At 36.8% G+C, this 17,035-nt stretch overlaps 1 protein-coding gene across 1 annotated transcript in view; it reads right to left on the minus strand.

Moving 5' to 3' along the window:
• Window positions 1-7,002: 7,002 nt before the first annotated feature.
• Window positions 7,003-17,035, minus strand: part of LOC128691907 (cadherin-87A-like) — a 69,550-nt gene continuing 59,517 nt past the window's right edge. Inside the window, exons 30-35 of the mRNA XM_053780882.2 lie at window positions 11,724-11,819; window positions 11,146-11,294; window positions 10,809-11,025; window positions 9,709-9,896; window positions 8,250-8,364; window positions 7,003-7,700 (exon numbers count right to left, since the gene is read on the minus strand). Coding sequence (XP_053636857.1) covers window positions 7,329-7,700; window positions 8,250-8,364; window positions 9,709-9,896; window positions 10,809-11,025; window positions 11,146-11,294; window positions 11,724-11,819 — 1,137 coding nt within the window. The 3' untranslated portion in view covers window positions 7,003-7,328. The remainder of the gene's footprint in view (window positions 7,701-8,249; window positions 8,365-9,708; window positions 9,897-10,808; window positions 11,026-11,145; window positions 11,295-11,723; window positions 11,820-17,035) is intronic.

Consider the following 17,035-nt stretch of genomic DNA (forward strand, 5'->3'; position numbering starts at 1 on the left):
CACACACAGTTATTTAGCCAACTGCTACTCTCATTACCACCCACACCAACAACTACACACTCACACCCACCTAGTCACCCATCATACACACCACCACCCAGAGATGGATTAAGAATTTGTAGGCCCCTGGGCTGCAGGTACTGTGAGGCTTCCAGTGTTATTTTCAAAAGGAAAAAGAGTTACTGACAACAGTCAAGAGTTCATCATATATGTGATGTAATAACATACTATAATTATAAACTTTCTCCATGGGGAAGTGGAATAGAATTCTTACTCTTTAAACTATGTGTGTTGTAAGAGGTGACTAAATTGCCAGGAGCAAAGGGCTAGTAACCCCTTCTCCTGTATATATTACTAAATGTACAAGGAGAAACTTTCGTTTTTCCTCTTGGGCCACCCCACCTTGGTAGGATATGGCCAGTGCGTTGAAAGAAAGAATAATTATAAACTTACAACAGTAACTGTCAACACTTTTCACTTAACAACACCTAAAGCCCTTGCCATAATCCGGTCCTGCCACTGCCATTCACATAGTTAGGTGAGTACCACCTCGTTGCTTCCAGTTTCTGCTGTCAGCATCCTCCACCTCCCAACACCAGCTCCTGTCCCTACCCATCCATCATTTGGTCTTCTACTTGCACAATGAACCCCTTCACCTTAACCGCTTTAACCCCTTCCTCTCAACCTCTTCCGTGTACACCTCAGCCACTCTAACCCCACCTTTTCTAACCCACATACAGTTGGAACAAGTGGGACAACCAAATACGTAATAAGACACCTCCATATACTAGCAGAGATGGGGATGTGTGATTTTTGACTGAAGCACATCACCACATCAACCAACAATTGCATTATTATCATTGTTTTTCACATTTTTGAGATTTATACAATTTTGTTTTGTTTTGTGGGTGTTCTAAATAAACATAACCCTATTTTAACCAATGTTCTTCAGTTCAGTTTACTTGCATTTTTGATTACATGCTGTTTTCAGGAATGTTACTACCATGTTATCTGATGGTCAGCTGTACAAAATATTTAGTTTAATTATCTAAGATAACTATTCATACTTGAAGCTTTTAATACTGTGTATTTTTTTGTAAATTACTGTATTTCAAGTTAGACTGCATATGTATAAACAGTAATTTATGCTCCTGCAGGAGCTAGTTTTAAACTGAAGCCAATACCAGACTTGGTGAAACACTTGGCTAGAAACAAGATTTCACCACCTGTGTATTATTCCTGGGAGGTCATGACACTTACAGTGGCTGTGTAGTATAGCAAGTCCTCGACTTACAAACGCGTTGAGAATCTACTGTATTGTGTATATTATATAATTATTGTGTACAGCCTCTCCTCACTTAATGACTGAGTTCTGTTCTGAAGACCACGTTGTTAAACGAATTCGTCACTAAGTGAGGAGCATACTATAATGGTAGTGAGTTTGTGTCAACCATCTTTGATATTGGTTTAATGTCACCTTTGTACCATTTATAACATATCTGATATATTTTTAAATATACAGTAGTGTACTGTATATTGAAATAAAAAGAATAGAGGAAATCAGCTCTAATATACATTATTTACTAATGAGTACTGATCAGAGAGCCTGTCGTAAGTCCGAGATGTCAGTAAATGAGTACGTCGCTAAGTGAGGAGAGGCTGTATATCATTATTATACAAAGTACAGAAGGTCCCCAATGTGTTTGTAAAGGACTTCCTGTAATAGCTATATTAACTTACACTTTTGTTTTTGTCTGTTCCGCCATTTTTATTATTTCCTTATGTAAAAATATATCATTTTAAAATATTCCATGGATAAATGGACTGTTTAAAAAATATAAATAATTTTCAGTATTTTTGTTACATTAATATGTTTTATACTGGAAGATATATTATAAGAGAACTTAGGTAACGTAGAAATGTTTTAAAGAACATCTCATATGTCTCTTACTTACATTGTTAGTCTTTGCTTAGGCTCGTATATTAGTAATTCGATTGTTCTTATTCTTAAAGAATATCATTGCATAGTATAACAGTACTTGAAATTTTTAAGTAAATGAGCTCTCATAATTATTTCCAGTTGGTGGTGAAGAAGTGAAGTGTGTGTTGGGTAAAAAGGACACAAGTGCAACTCATGTAACACTTTACTGTGGCAACGTTTCACTCTCCAGGAGCTTTGTTAAGTTGTAACGGCTTGACACAGTTCCTGAAGAGCAAAACTTTGCCATAACAAAATGTCACATTAGTTACACTTGTGTCCTTTTACCTAACATATTGTTGGTAATTCTAGCAAGATTATTACAACTAAAGTGTAACTCAAAGCTGCACAATTAGTCTGCCTGAAATGCACCCTATGCTAGTGGCTTTCCTTGTGTTTAACAATATTTTATTACATGTAAACTACATTTTATATACTGCAGACAGAAACAATTAGTGTGAATTTCGATTTAGTACAAAATTAATTAATGCTAGTTTTCCCCCAAACTCTTTAAATGTCCACCAAAATTGCATATGATTTGAATAGTGAGCTAAAATAATGAGACCACTTAGCTGATTTATTATTCACACTAATCAAAACCTAACTGAAGTAACTAACTTTCTTTGCATCATTTTATTGTACCTCAGCCATTCGAGGAAAAAATTGCTTGGGTTAGGTTAGGTCAGGTGTCATGTACTAGTAAGGCACGAGATTATAAATTTGAGTACAGTGGACCCCCTGTTTATGATATTATTTCATTCCAGAAGTATGTTCAGGTGCCAGTACTGACCGAATTTGTTCCCATAAGGAATATTGTGAATTAGATTAGTCCATTTCAGACCCCCAAACATACACATACAAACGCACTTACATAAATACACTTACATAATTGGTCGCATTGGGAGCTGATCATAAACCGGGGGTCCAGTGTATTGTGCTGAATTTGAATACAAACTGGAAATAAATCATGGTGCTATTGAAGGCTAAAGACAAGTACTGTAATTTATACTCTCTCTTATATACATGTAATAACTTCTCCATCCACTCAACAAAATATAAAATCTAACATTTTGTCCATAAATCTTATGTGCATTAGGCATTTTCTCTTTTTTGGGGGTTTATATATTCTAGTCATAAATATGCACATAATTTAGATTTAGATACTGTTCACCATAAATTATATAATATGACTAAAAGAACAAATCACTTGTTGTGAACCCACTTAAATAAAAAATCAGTATGGTTGTGCTATATGTCATTTACAGATTAAATCACTATTTACTCCAAATATTTTCAATTACAGTACAGTGTAATACAGTACAGGTACTAACTCTCAAAGTCAACATCTTGCGAGTAAGAATGCCATCAGGCCCAGTTTTGTGACTTTCCCGTGTGGCAGTAATTTGTTTTGTATTTGGCATTCATGTAAACATTAAGTTGGGTTCATCTGATAGAAGTGTTGTGTTACACTCACACACGATGGGTGTTCAAAAGTAATGAAACCTGTCAGTCAGAGCTGGAAACTTCAATAGGGTAATGAGGATATTGGGAAACTTTCCACTATGGATGCCACATCTGTGGAAGCTTTGAAAGTTTCCTTCCACCTGAGCTGGGTTTACGTTTATGAAGGAATCAGCGGCTGGCATATATTCCCCAAAGCTGGGTATACAAGCTTCTTCAAATATAGCTTTAGTTATTTCACTCTTATTCCTGATGGTCTTGGTCACCACAAGAGATATTGTGTTTCAAATCTGCAGAATTCTGACTTCTGCTGCATAACTCACACAGACTTAGTGGAAAGGCTGAAGACATGATGCAGCACTAACACAAAAATAGGCCGAATGATTGATTCTGAAATACCTGAGGTATTTAAGCTAATTCTTAGGAAGCTTTGGAAAAGGCGGCAAATCTCACACAGACTTAACAGAAAGGGTGAAGATGTGATGCACAAAATAAAATGAACTGTATATACACTATGGTGATAGCCATAGTGTACCCAGTAGGTCTCTTACATACTGTAATTAGTGTGGGCAGAGAGCAGTAACAACACAAAGTAACAGTACTCAGTATATACCCAGCAGAGCATCTGAAATCCCAATTTTTGGAAAATTTCTTACAGATTTAATGTTGATCAGAGTCTATATGGAATATTGTACTGAATGTCAAAAATGTTCATCTTTTTGACAAAACTTTAAGGGCCTCTGATTTGAGAGTGTGTATCTGTGTGTATAAATAATTACTGTATATGCATTTATCTTACCAGTTCTTGAAAAAAATATCTCTTTAAAAGTAAAAGTGTTAGCAGAAAATTAACATAAGAGTGAAGGTAGGTTTTAAAACCATAGTGGGTGAAGACACGAAAAAGAACATAAGCCTTTATTATAACAATATTTTTTTGAGGGAAGCTTTGTCATGACTTGATTAAGCTCCCCTCAAGCAAAGCATTTTTATTTTTATAAGAGCCGTCATTGTTTAATGTGTAGATGAGTAATACAAACGCATCAGTTATCTGTGGAAACATCTCACCTGTTCTGTAGGCTCTTTAGTCAAATACACAGACAACTGAATATTGAAGGCTGAAGAATCTTTCTTAGCAGACAGTTAAAATATCCAAATGTTTTGCATAACCAGAAGGTTTCTACATGCACAACTAAATGTCACCCATTTCTATACAAACATTGTATCATGCTGAAATATTATTATTATTATTATTATTATTATTATTATAACTTTTGTACATGTGTTACTCATCTACCTGTCAGTATTGTGTACCATTAATAAGATGTTTAATGTGTCTTCGTGCACCTGTCAACTCGCAGCTTTCTTCCACCTATCAATGCTGTGAACATAGGTCACAGGGTAATGCTGGCAGCAAAGATGCAAATGTGTCCATTACAGGACGAGTCTTTGGCAGGTTTGTTAAGGCTTATCCCTCATCCTCTTCATTGTTACTTTTCTGCAAACTCATCGTGTCCAGAATTTTTTTAAGTGGATAATGAAAGACACTTATTATTACAGTATTTTATATTATTAATATGAAGATAATGACCCTCTTTGTTCAATAATAACCCACATGGAGACAGAAACACAGGAGATTAATTGATCTGTATATTTCCATTCCCTTCTGGCATCCTCTTTATCTGCTGAAGAGGACCCCAGAAGGGGATCAAAATATATAGATCACTTAATCTTTTGTGTTCTGTCTACATGTGGGTTATTATTGAGCACTGACAAGTGTTCATTACACTTAAGTTATCTATATTCCTCTTTATTAAACAAGTCTGGTTTTGTTTATTTTGGAAAATCAATTTTGAATTTTCACATTGGGTGTTGTTGCTAATAGAATGTAAAAAATGTTAACCACAGGCAAATTATCAGTGTATTGTAATTATATGTATTTTTACCAAATTATAGCTACTGCTTGCCTGGCCATACACTAGCTTTGTGGGACTGTGTACTGGTACATGTATATAAAATATCATTGGTGCTCTCTCGTTCTCTAATTATCCTATATACAGTACCTACTTACACTATACTACTCTAGTTATTAATTAATATTATATTTTCATCATTAATTATAATTCTTTTGCAACATAGCACCAGGTTACATGCAATATAGATTATTATTATCATGGGGAGTGCTAAACCCTTTAGGGTTGTACAGTGCCTGTGGGGGGGGGGGATGGAAGGTATTCAGGCTTAATTCAGGGAACTAGAGCACAGATCCAATTCCCTTGATCAAGAGCCCCTCCCCAGCATCAAGGAACCTCCCATATGCATTATTATTATTATTGTTGCTGTTATTGTTGTTGTAAATCAAGACACAAGCAGCAGAGAATTCTTTTTAATACAATGCCTCTTATGACATGCATGGCTTACAGAGGAAGAATTCTTTTCCACTTCCCCATGGAGATAAGAGGAAATAAAGAACAAGAACTATTAAGAAAATAGAAGAAAACCTAGATGGGTGTGTATATATATGCTTGTACATGCATGTGTAGTATGACTAAATGTAATTAGAAGTAGCAAGATATACCTGTTATCCCATGTGTAAAGCAGAATATGTGGTGGAGAATTCAAACCACCAGTAATGATCAGGTGATGCAAGATTATCTAGCTACTGTGTCATGTGGCAAGTGAGGAGAATTATTACAATCAAAACTAAGTGCTGAACCCACAAGGGTGATACAGTGCTGCAGGGCAGGATGTGCTAAAGACATGACATGCCAGATCAGAGACTAGCGAGGGTCGAAAGGACGGTGGAGGCAGGTGAGGAAAGGCACTTAGCAGCATTGAGTGTTAAACTTGAGATGGTATAGTTGCCAGCCCTTTGTTCTGTAGTGTTATAAGCAGCAATTAAAGATGCTTATTCATGTTGGGTTCTTTTTAGACTATGTCTGCATTGTTCAAATGCATGAGAAGGCTCTCTAACCTGTGTACAGCACAAGCGTTGTTGGTGTCGTCTAAGTTACAAGTACGTCTGAGCTCTCAAACATGTAAAAAGATTCCTCACAGATTTTGTTGCATCTCCCACATAGTTGGATGTAAGAGATGTCTCTTCCTTGTGAGATCTCTTATAGATGATGTGACCATCACTGCTTATATAGATCCCATTGTTATATTATTGAATTATTAAATATGAAGGTGTTGATTATTCAGCATATGACTCGGATACTCAAATACAGTATATTGTTTATATTTTATTTGCACATAGTTTACAGCCTACATGTAAATCTCCATATATTTAAAATATAATTATTATTGAAGTACACTGTAAAAACTCTAAAAGTTGAATATAATATATTCACTCAGAGGCCTATTTAATACAAGGTACTATATTAAGAATATATACATATAATTACAGTCAAAATATTCAATCAAATGGAAATTCATCAATGCAAAATCTGGACTGAAATAAATAAGCAACTGTCATAAATTTAAATGAAGGCAGGTGATCTATGGGAGGTTAAATCATCTTCCTAAGAGAAATTAAATTATGCAGTTATTGAAGTGTAGTATCGGCGCACCTCTGGTAAAAACAGTGATGGAGTGATGATGAAAGTGTTTCTTCTTTTTTGGGTCACACTGCCTCAGTGGGAAATGGCCAATGTGTTAAAAAAAAAACTTAGTGGCTGGTTGCAATAACTACAGTACTTAGCTAACGTGAGTATTAATAGTTTTCTAAACTTTAGATGCGGTAAAACTTAGTTTTTTGTGCATTGTTCCTTGCTCTTCAACATAAGTCACTCATCAACTGGCATACAATCATTGGCACAAAAGGTACCTTAATTTTCATAATAATAAACAATACTTAACTCTTATATCACTGAGGATTCTTGAACGTGTGGAACTATCTCTGAGCACTCCTGTAGGAGACAGTGTCAAGAGGCAGTCCTCGTTCCTGCCACTCGTAGGCTCTAGGAGGCTCTGAACTTAACACTGATGCAGTGGGCATGGCACCATTGGGTTGTGGGGCTCCAGGTGGTGGTCCCGGGGGTAGCATGATAATGGAGCCTGGGGGCAGCACAGGGGTGGTTGAGTGTGGACTCTCTAACAGCCTGAGGTGGTGCTGCTGGCGCTTCACCCGCCGCCGGTACCGAGAGTAAAGGCAGCACACTGACACAGCAGCCACTGAACCCCCAACTCCTATGAAAGCAGCAATCACCAGCACCCAAACCTCTACCCAGTCCACCTGGCGGGACTCCCGACGTGGAACACACCTCTGCGGCAAGAATTAACAATTAAACACACAAAACACATCTCCAATTCTTGTACTTTACAAGTTTATTTACATTCTTATTTTATATTTTTTAAACATTCATCAAATGTTGCTAAAATATCTGCATAATTCATTACACAGGTATTACATATAAAATTGCTAAAAATATGAGTAATTCATTTAATTATATTCCAGCTTTATTCTATAAAAAGATGTCTTCTCTTGTTTAAACACAAGTAGCTAGATTTAAAATCCTATGTTTCATAAAGTAAAAGAAATTATGTAGCCTGTCTATCACAGCCAGAATCTCAGTCTTGGGAAAACTTATGCCAGGATTTAATCTGGTTAGAATTAAAATCCTAAGATGCTAAAAAAATCAAAGAAATCATCTGATTTTTAGCATGCATGTGAAATTTCTTAAACTATCATGCTTTCATGGTCACTGGTCAATGCAGTGAAAATTAGCCATTAATTGAAAAAAATAAAAAGTATTTGCACCTGGGTGAGGTTTTAGCCCCAATGGCTATGCCATTGTAGACAGTGATAACATACCTCAACTTTTTTGACAGTGTACTTGTCAAACACCTTCTCCAATTTATTGTTACGAGAAGTGTCGAGGAGGACCTTGGTGTCATGCATGTTACGGCCAACCAGCTGGAAGCAAGACCTGCCACAACACAACAATTAAAATTTATTTCATGAACTTTAAATGAAAGTTGTATCATATTTTGCTCTATCCTGGGCTTGATAATGTACCAGGATGGATCAAAACACTCACTTTTTTCTTTTAATTTGTGGGTTGGTAGTGAATAGTTTCAGCCATGGTATTATGACCTTTACTCTTCAATAACACCTTTTAACACATTAAGAATTTGAATTTAAAAATAGTTTTTTAAATAATTATTAGGATACAGTATGCAGGTTCTTCAAGAAAATCTTAACAGCAGCCTGAATGTTAAATGAGTTGGGAGAAATTTAAGAATGAGAGACATGTATACAGTATTGCTGTGAGTTCAAAATTTAAATTAAGGAAAATCTGATTAGCATAGCAAGGTGATAAGGGTAACAAATGATTTAGGTAATGAAAGATTGGAAGGAGGGAGTATGGAGGAAATGAATGTGTTCAGATATTTGGAAGTGGATTTCTTGGTAGATGGGTCTATGAAAGACGAGGTGAACCACAGAATTAATAAGCGGAAAAAGATGAGTAGTACATTGAGGCATCTGTGGAGAAAAGAATATTGAGGGAAATGTGTGGTTTGAATATTATGCAGAGAATTCATAGCTTAGAGATTAGGAAGTGTGGGGTTACTAAAAGTATTATCAAGAGAGCTGAGGAGGGGTTGCTGAGGTGGTCTGGATATTCAGATAGGATGCAGAAAAATAGGATGACTTAAGTGTATATATCTGTAGTGGAGGAAAGGCAGGGTAGGGGTCATCCTAGGAAAGGAGGGAGGCTGTAAAGGAGGTTTTGTGTTTTGTGCGTGAAGGGCTTGGACATCCAGCAGGTATGTGTGAGCATGGTAGATAGGAGTGGAGGCAAATAGGTTTTGGGACTTGACAAGCTGTTGGAGTGTGAGCAAGGTAACATTTGTGAAAAGATTCAGGGAAACTGGTTAGCTGGACTTGAGTCCTGAAGGTGAGAAGTACAGAGCCTGCACTCTGGAAGAGGGGGTGGAGATATTTGCAGTTTGAAGGGGCATCTGAACTATAATATCAGCACATCTCTGGCAAGACAGTGATGGAGTGAGTGATGCTGAAAGTGTTTCTTCTTTTTCGGGTCCCCCTACCCTGGCGGTAGACAACCAGTGTGTTGAAAAAATATATCTATAATTACATCAGACTGGTTTTGAGTTTTTGTCCTCTTGAAGTTTGACCAAGGCCAAACTTTCACTGTTAAACTGTCTGATCAACCAGACTATTGCTGTTCATCTCACTCTGTTCATATAAAAGCCATTAACATGTATCCTTTAGACAACCTAGGTGTTAGGACATCATCCACTTGCTTTACCCAGTGCTGGAGAAGTCTATGGCGCCATCAGCATCAGAGTAGTAAGTGGTGTCATAGATATTAAGAGATGCGGCAACAGGCAGCACGTTCTCCACATCCTTCCTGAAGGTGGTTAGCTGACGACGCACTTCCCCAGGAGTGATGCCAAACACAAATCGCATGAGGTCAGAGTCACGCAACACATAGATCTGGAAAAGACATATAAACCTGATGGTGAAATGCATAACTCATATAATCATAAAAATGTGATTGCAAACAAACCAACCACAGAACAGGTAGGGTTTGAACCCATGACTGACCCAGTGGGTACACACTCACCTGGAGTTTTAAGACTCACTCACTGTTGGTTCAAAACCCACCTGTTCCATGGTTTGGTGAAATGCATAATAACAGTTGTGCCTAAAAATCTACAGGTATTTTTGCTGATGGATAACCAGTAAATAAATTCACTTATCCAACATTTTCCTGGCTCTACGACTCTCCCTCCCCCAACACTTCTCATTTTGGCCATTCTTTCTTAAGAATGTTAATATTAACCTGATAAGGGTAATACAAAGATATGCTCTATGTAATACAAAATGAACTCAAACCTGAAATAAAATTTGTTATGCAGAGTTAATTTTTAATTATCTGCAGTATCTCTAGAAATGTAACCCTATGAATTTGTAGGGATAACTGTAAATTTAATTTTTTACTTACAAAGCCTAAAGCATAAAATTTAACTACTATAAGCAACTTCTTGTACACATTATTTGAGTTACAACAGGCAGGAAGATACTGTATTTTTAGATGAGTACAGGTACATAATACTTTTTTGCTACATCAGATGTGTAGCTCTGAAAGCCAAAATCTGCAAAGAAGATGTGCACACTCAGAAGTGTGAGGGATAGACTGTATTGATATGTTTATTTGATGTAAAGCACTAAACCTGTGTGAGTCATTCAATGATTTCCTGTCAGCTATTTGCACAACCTACTTCTTGATAACCTGGTATTTGAGGGAGATTCTATACACAATTAGGTTTAGCATACATTTTTACACTGGAAAGATCGGAATGCACATTAAATATATGAGAAGAGTGCACCTCTACCGCAACGTACTGTAACTTTGGCAATGGCTGGCTCATCAGTTGGTACTGAGAAGGCAGTGACAAAGGCTGTGAAGATGCCATGGGCGTAACGAGTAAGGGGTGCATTTGTTCGTAACACACCTGAAGACTCCTCCAACAGAAACACTCCCGTGGCATTCACTTCCTCATCAGGTAGGAGCTCTACCGAGTCCTCAATATGTGAGAAACTGATGTTGTGAAGACCATACCTATAAGTACAATTCAAAGATAAATTTTATGATTTTGGAAGTAGACACTTGGTAAAAATATAGTAAATTTATTTTCATGTTATTAATTTAAAACCAAAGTAAAGGTGTAAGGATATGGACCTGATGGGAAGGGCAGTGGGATCCTTGTCTTCTGCTTGGAGTCTCACCACCTCAGTCTGCAGAGAATCATCCACCCTCACTCCTGCTGTCACCACTGGCTTCACAAACATGGGCTTGTTGTCATCCAGGTCTTTCACCAGGATATGCACCTACAGGAACACATGCTAAGTTATTACTAATGTATAACAAAATTGTATATAGATAATGGAAGAAAGAGTGTTAGCTCCCTATTTTTACTGATTCAAGCTAACCAGAGTAAAGGCTATTTTTACTATTTGGTGAGTGGAGTGAGTGATGATGAAAGTGTTTCTTTTTTCAGGGGTCACCTTGCCTCAGTGGGAAATGGCCAATGTGTTAATAAAATAAAAAAAAAATTAGTCCTTATGTTTCCCAATTTCCTATTATTCTAGATGATGTTACATGATTTTTAATGTCGAAATTGTAGATCCAAATGTCATACTACCAACAAAAGTGAAGAAAAAACACTCTGTAGACTAAACTCTTATTGGGACAACATTTCTCTGCACAGGACTTTATGAAGTTGACCCACATATGTGCTAGATATAGGCAGGACATACCTGAGTCATGGCTGGGTTAGCCTGGTCATAGGTCTTCTTGCTTGGCATCTTTCGGCCCAGCTTCCCACACAGCAGTGTCAAAGTCACTGAGTCAACCTGAAATTCAAAAACTTTGCAATATTCTCATGTTATACCTAAATATGAAGTAATTGTGTCAGGCAGCTGGAAGGCCAACTACATATAATAACCATATTAATACACCAAGTAATCCAACTTGCAGTATGCTCTTTCTGCACCCTTCTGGCAAGACAGTGATGGAGTGAATGATGGTGAAAGTTTTTCTTTTTCGGGCCACCCTGCCTTGGTGGGAATCGGCCGGTGTGATAATAAAAAAAAAAATATTTGTTATGGCTTTCAAAATTATGTACTGTATTGTATGACACATTTGCAAGTTAGATATAAACTTGCAAATATAATTCCAATTTACAGTACTGTACTAAGTTCCATTACTGTTATAGCAGAGGAATCAAATCATATTAATTTATTATATCATACAGTAGACCCTATCCAGTCACCACTTGTTTTTCTTCAATCCTCCTCTTATCTGGAAATACATCAGAGTCTTACTAGCATTCACTCATTATTTAAAAACAGTAAATGCACTACTTGCAAATGATGTTCAATATAGAGAATAAAAAAAATAGAGGGAGATACAATATTTTTAAACAATTAGCTATTGTGCAATTAAATAGAGCTGACCGTCAATTAGCACAGTAGTTATGTTCCTGAAAACACAGTGTAATTTAAAAAGGTGTTAAATGAAATGAACACTATATAGAAAGCACAGGGTTATGTTCCTACGACCCCCCAAAAATAATTTTTTTTTTTTTTAAAAACTTTGTAATTTATCAAGACAAAAATAATTAGATTTTCTATTCACTGCATTGCAGTTGTCATTGCTTTTTGATACTGAAATGTGCAAGGAGAGTTGCTGTTACCCTGTATAATACCTGTACAAAGATATGACAGGCAGTTTCACAATTATCACCTGTCTCCACCACAACCACGCTCACAAGCAAACATCAGTAAAACTACCATATATTACTGGCAATAAGAGAAAACTTTTTACTAAATTAAGTGTGCTCAGAGTGATACTGACCATTATATGAGAATTCTAGGATATATAAATCTTGAAGTCCCTCTCAATTTGTATTACCTGGAGTTTACCTGGAGAGAGTTTCGGGGGTCAACGCCCCCGCGGCCCGGTCTGTGACCAGGCCTCCTGGTGGATCAGCGCCTGATCAACCAGGCTGTTGCTGCTGGCTGCACGCAAACCAACGTACGAGCCACAGCCCGGCTGATCAGGAACTGACTTTAGGTGCTTGTCCAGTGCCAGCTTGAAGACTGCCAGGGGTCTGTTGGTAATCCCCCTTATGTGTGCTGGGAGGCAGTTGAACAGTCTCGGGCCCCTGACACTTATTGTATGGTCTCTTAACGTGCTAAACATTATCTTCAGTATCCTCACATTTAAGCTCTGACGATGCCACTAATATGAAAACACTGCATAACTTGACTGATATGTAGGCAATAGCTCATTAAGTTACACTGTTAATTATACCTGCGATTCTTGTGATGATAAACAATATATATACCTGGAGTATACCTGGAGAGAGTTCCGGGGGTCAACGCCCCCACGGCCCAGTCTGTGACCAGGCTTCATGGTGGATCAGGGCCTGATCAACCAGGTTGTTACTGCTGGCCGCACGTAATCCAACGTACAAACCACAGCCCGGCTAGTCAGATACTGACTTTAGGTGCCTGTCCATATATAAACAATGTATACTATGGTGGCCCTATGAACTTTCTTCACCATGTTTTAACTATTTTTCCCTATATTTACTCCATGCTAAATAATAAATATGGCATCCTCATAGACAACGTGTTACAATTTTTCAGCATTAACAGTGTGTTACTAGACTGTGTTAATTGACAGTTTACTGGGGTATATAAAAAAGTGTATACAAGCTTAATGAGGAAATAATTAAAGTACATATTGCCTTATCATGGAATGGGTGGAGTTTGAAATAGTGTTACGTATTAGGATTTTGTAAGAATATTGTGTAAATAATGACAGCTGAACATTTACAGGGCATAAAATTCAAATCAGCTTATCACAGAAACTAAAGGATATACATGTATCTGGATGGAAAACAGCTGATGTTTATCAAAAAATATATACAGCCTCTCCTCACTTAGCATCGTACTCATTTACCAACCACTCAAACTTACGACCAGCTCTATAAACCTAAATAATCTGTATACGAGCTGATTTCCTCTATTCTGTTTATTACAATAGTATACCGTAAACTACTGTATAAACATTTAAAAATATACCAGAAATGTTATAAATGGTGCAAAGCTGACATTAAAAAAATATCTAAAGACGGTTAACAAACCCACTACCAGTATAGTATGCTCCTCACGTACCGACCTACTCTTAGGAACGGAACCCCCATCGTTAAGTGAGGAGACGGCCGACTTGTTGAAAATAAATAAATAAATAAATAAATAAATAAATAAATAAAAATAATATTTTTTTTTTTTCCAACAAGTCGGCCGTCTCCCACCGAGGCAGGGTGACCCAAAAAAGAAAGAAAATCCCCAAAAAGAAAATACTTTCATCATCATTCAACACTTTCACCACACTCACACATTATCACTGCTTTTGCAGAGGTGCTCAGAATACAACAGCTTAGAAGCATATACATATAAAGATACACAACATATCCCACCAAACTGCCAATATCCCAAACCCCTCCTTTAAAGTGCAGGCATTGTACTTCCCATTTCCAGGACTCAAGTCCGACTATATGAACATAACCGGTTTCCCTGAATCCCTTCACTAAATATTACCCTGCTCACACTCCAACAGATTGTCAGGTCCCAAGTATCATTCGCCTCCATTCACTCCTATCTAACACGCTCATGCACGCTTGCTGGAAGTCCAAGCCCCTAGCCCACAAAACCTCCTTTACCCCCTTTCCAACCCTTTCGAGGACGACCCCTACCCCTCCTTCCTTCCCCTATAGATTTATATGCTTTCCATGTCATTCTACTTTGATCCATTCTCTCTAAATGACCAAACCACCTCAACAACCCCTCTTCTGCCCTCTGACTAATGCTTTTATTAACTCCACACCTTCTCCTAATTTCCACACTCCGAATTTTCTGCATAATATTTACACCACACATTGTCCTTAGACAGGACATATATATATATGGGTTTATTTATATATATATATATATGGGTTTATCTATATATATATATATATATATATATATATATATATATATATATATATATATATATATATATATATATGCGCAATAAGATCACAGTAAACAGGTGATTTCAAATTTAAAATTTGCAGAAAACCTACAAATAACTGTTCCTATGTCCACTATTATTCCTCGCATCAAGATAGAGTCAAACTGTCTGTTTTCTCATCAATGTTTTTGAGAGCTTTACGAATTTGTAGTCCTGAGTTCATAGATGAGGAAATATCCAAAATTTATGAAATAGGTAATGATTTAAAATACCCAAGAAATGTAATTGATAAATCTTTTAAAATTGCTAGAAACACTTTTTATAATCCAAAAAGGGGCAACCAGCCTTATTCAACTAAAAATATGTTGGTTCTCCCTTACCATGAAAACTTGGTTGATATGCCTTCTCTTCTTAAGACTTTTAATATTAAAGTTGTATTCAAAAATCTTGATACAGTAAAAAAACTTTTGATAAAGAATTCCCCCCAAAATGCTGATGGATGTGTCTATAAGATTCCTTGTAAAATTTGCGATAAAGTTTATTACGGTCAAACTGGTAAAAATCTCGAACTAAGATTAAAACAACATAAATATAGCATTAGAACTGGGCAAGATTCCAATGCTCTATTTATTCATGTAAGAGATTTTAACCATCCAATTGATTTTCAAAAAGTTGAGAAAGTAGTATCAAGCAAGTCCATGGTCGACAGGAATATAATTGAATCTTGTTTCATAAAAAGCAGTTTTGACAATAATATGAATATTTCCTTTGGTTTATATAAATTAGATCCATTTATAATTAATAGAATTTGGGAAGAATTTAATAATACACTGGACAAATAATTTTTAAATTTTCTTGGGTAGAATAGCTTGGGGGTGAGTTGTGCAAAGGACCTATCCAAGTTGGCTCGCCGCGCGTCACGTGTTTAACCGTTGTGGGATCTGATAGTGAGGTGCTGGCCGGACCCCTTATATAGCTTCCTTGGATGCTTCATTTTCATAGTTCCTTGATAATGTGAGTAGTCACGAAAGCGCTTGGAATTTCTCTATTCTTTCAGAGTGGTTGTTTTGCATATATATATATACACACACATATTGTAGGTAGTAGGTTGGTAAACAGTAACCGCCCAGGGAGGTACTACCATCCTGCCAAGTGAGTGTACAACGAAAGCCTGTAATTGTTTTACATGATTGTAGGATTGCTGGTGTCTTTTGTCTGTCTCATAAACATGCAAGATTTCAGGTATATCTTGCTACTTCTACTTGCATTTAGGTCACACTACACATACATGTACAGGCATATATATACATACACACCCCTCTGGGTTTTCTTCTATTTTCTTTCTAGTTCTTGATCTTGTTTATTTCCTCTTACCTCCATGGGGAAGTGGAACAGAATTCTTCCTCTGTAAGCCATGCGTGTTGTAAGAGGCGACTAAAATGCCGGGAGCAAGGGGCTAGTAACCCCTTCTCCCGTATAAATTACTAAATTTAAAAGAGAAATTTTCGTTTTTCTTTTTGGGCCACCCTGCCTTGGTAGGATATGGCCGGTGTGTTGAAAGAAATATATATATATATATATATATATATATATATATATATATATATATATATATATATATATATATATATATATATATATATATATATACACACACACACACACACACACACACACACACACACACACACACACACACACACACACACACACACACACACACACACACACACACACACACACACACACACACATATTGTAGGTAGTAGGTTGGTAGACAGCAACCGCCCAGGGAGGTACTACCGTCCTGCCAAGCGAGTGTAAAACGAAAACCTGTAATCGTTTTACATGATAGTAGGACTGCTGGTGTCTTTTGTCTGTCTCATAAATATGCAAGATTACAGGTACGTCTTGCTACTTCTACTTACACTTACGTCACACTACACATACGTGTACAAGCATATTTATACACACCCCTCTGGGTTTTCTTCTATTTTCTTTCTAATTCTTGTTCTTGTTTATTTCCTCTTATCTCCATGGGGAA

This window comes from Cherax quadricarinatus, chromosome 75, assembly GCF_038502225.1.
Source record: "Cherax quadricarinatus isolate ZL_2023a chromosome 75, ASM3850222v1, whole genome shotgun sequence".
Taxonomy (NCBI): domain Eukaryota; kingdom Metazoa; phylum Arthropoda; class Malacostraca; order Decapoda; family Parastacidae; genus Cherax; species Cherax quadricarinatus.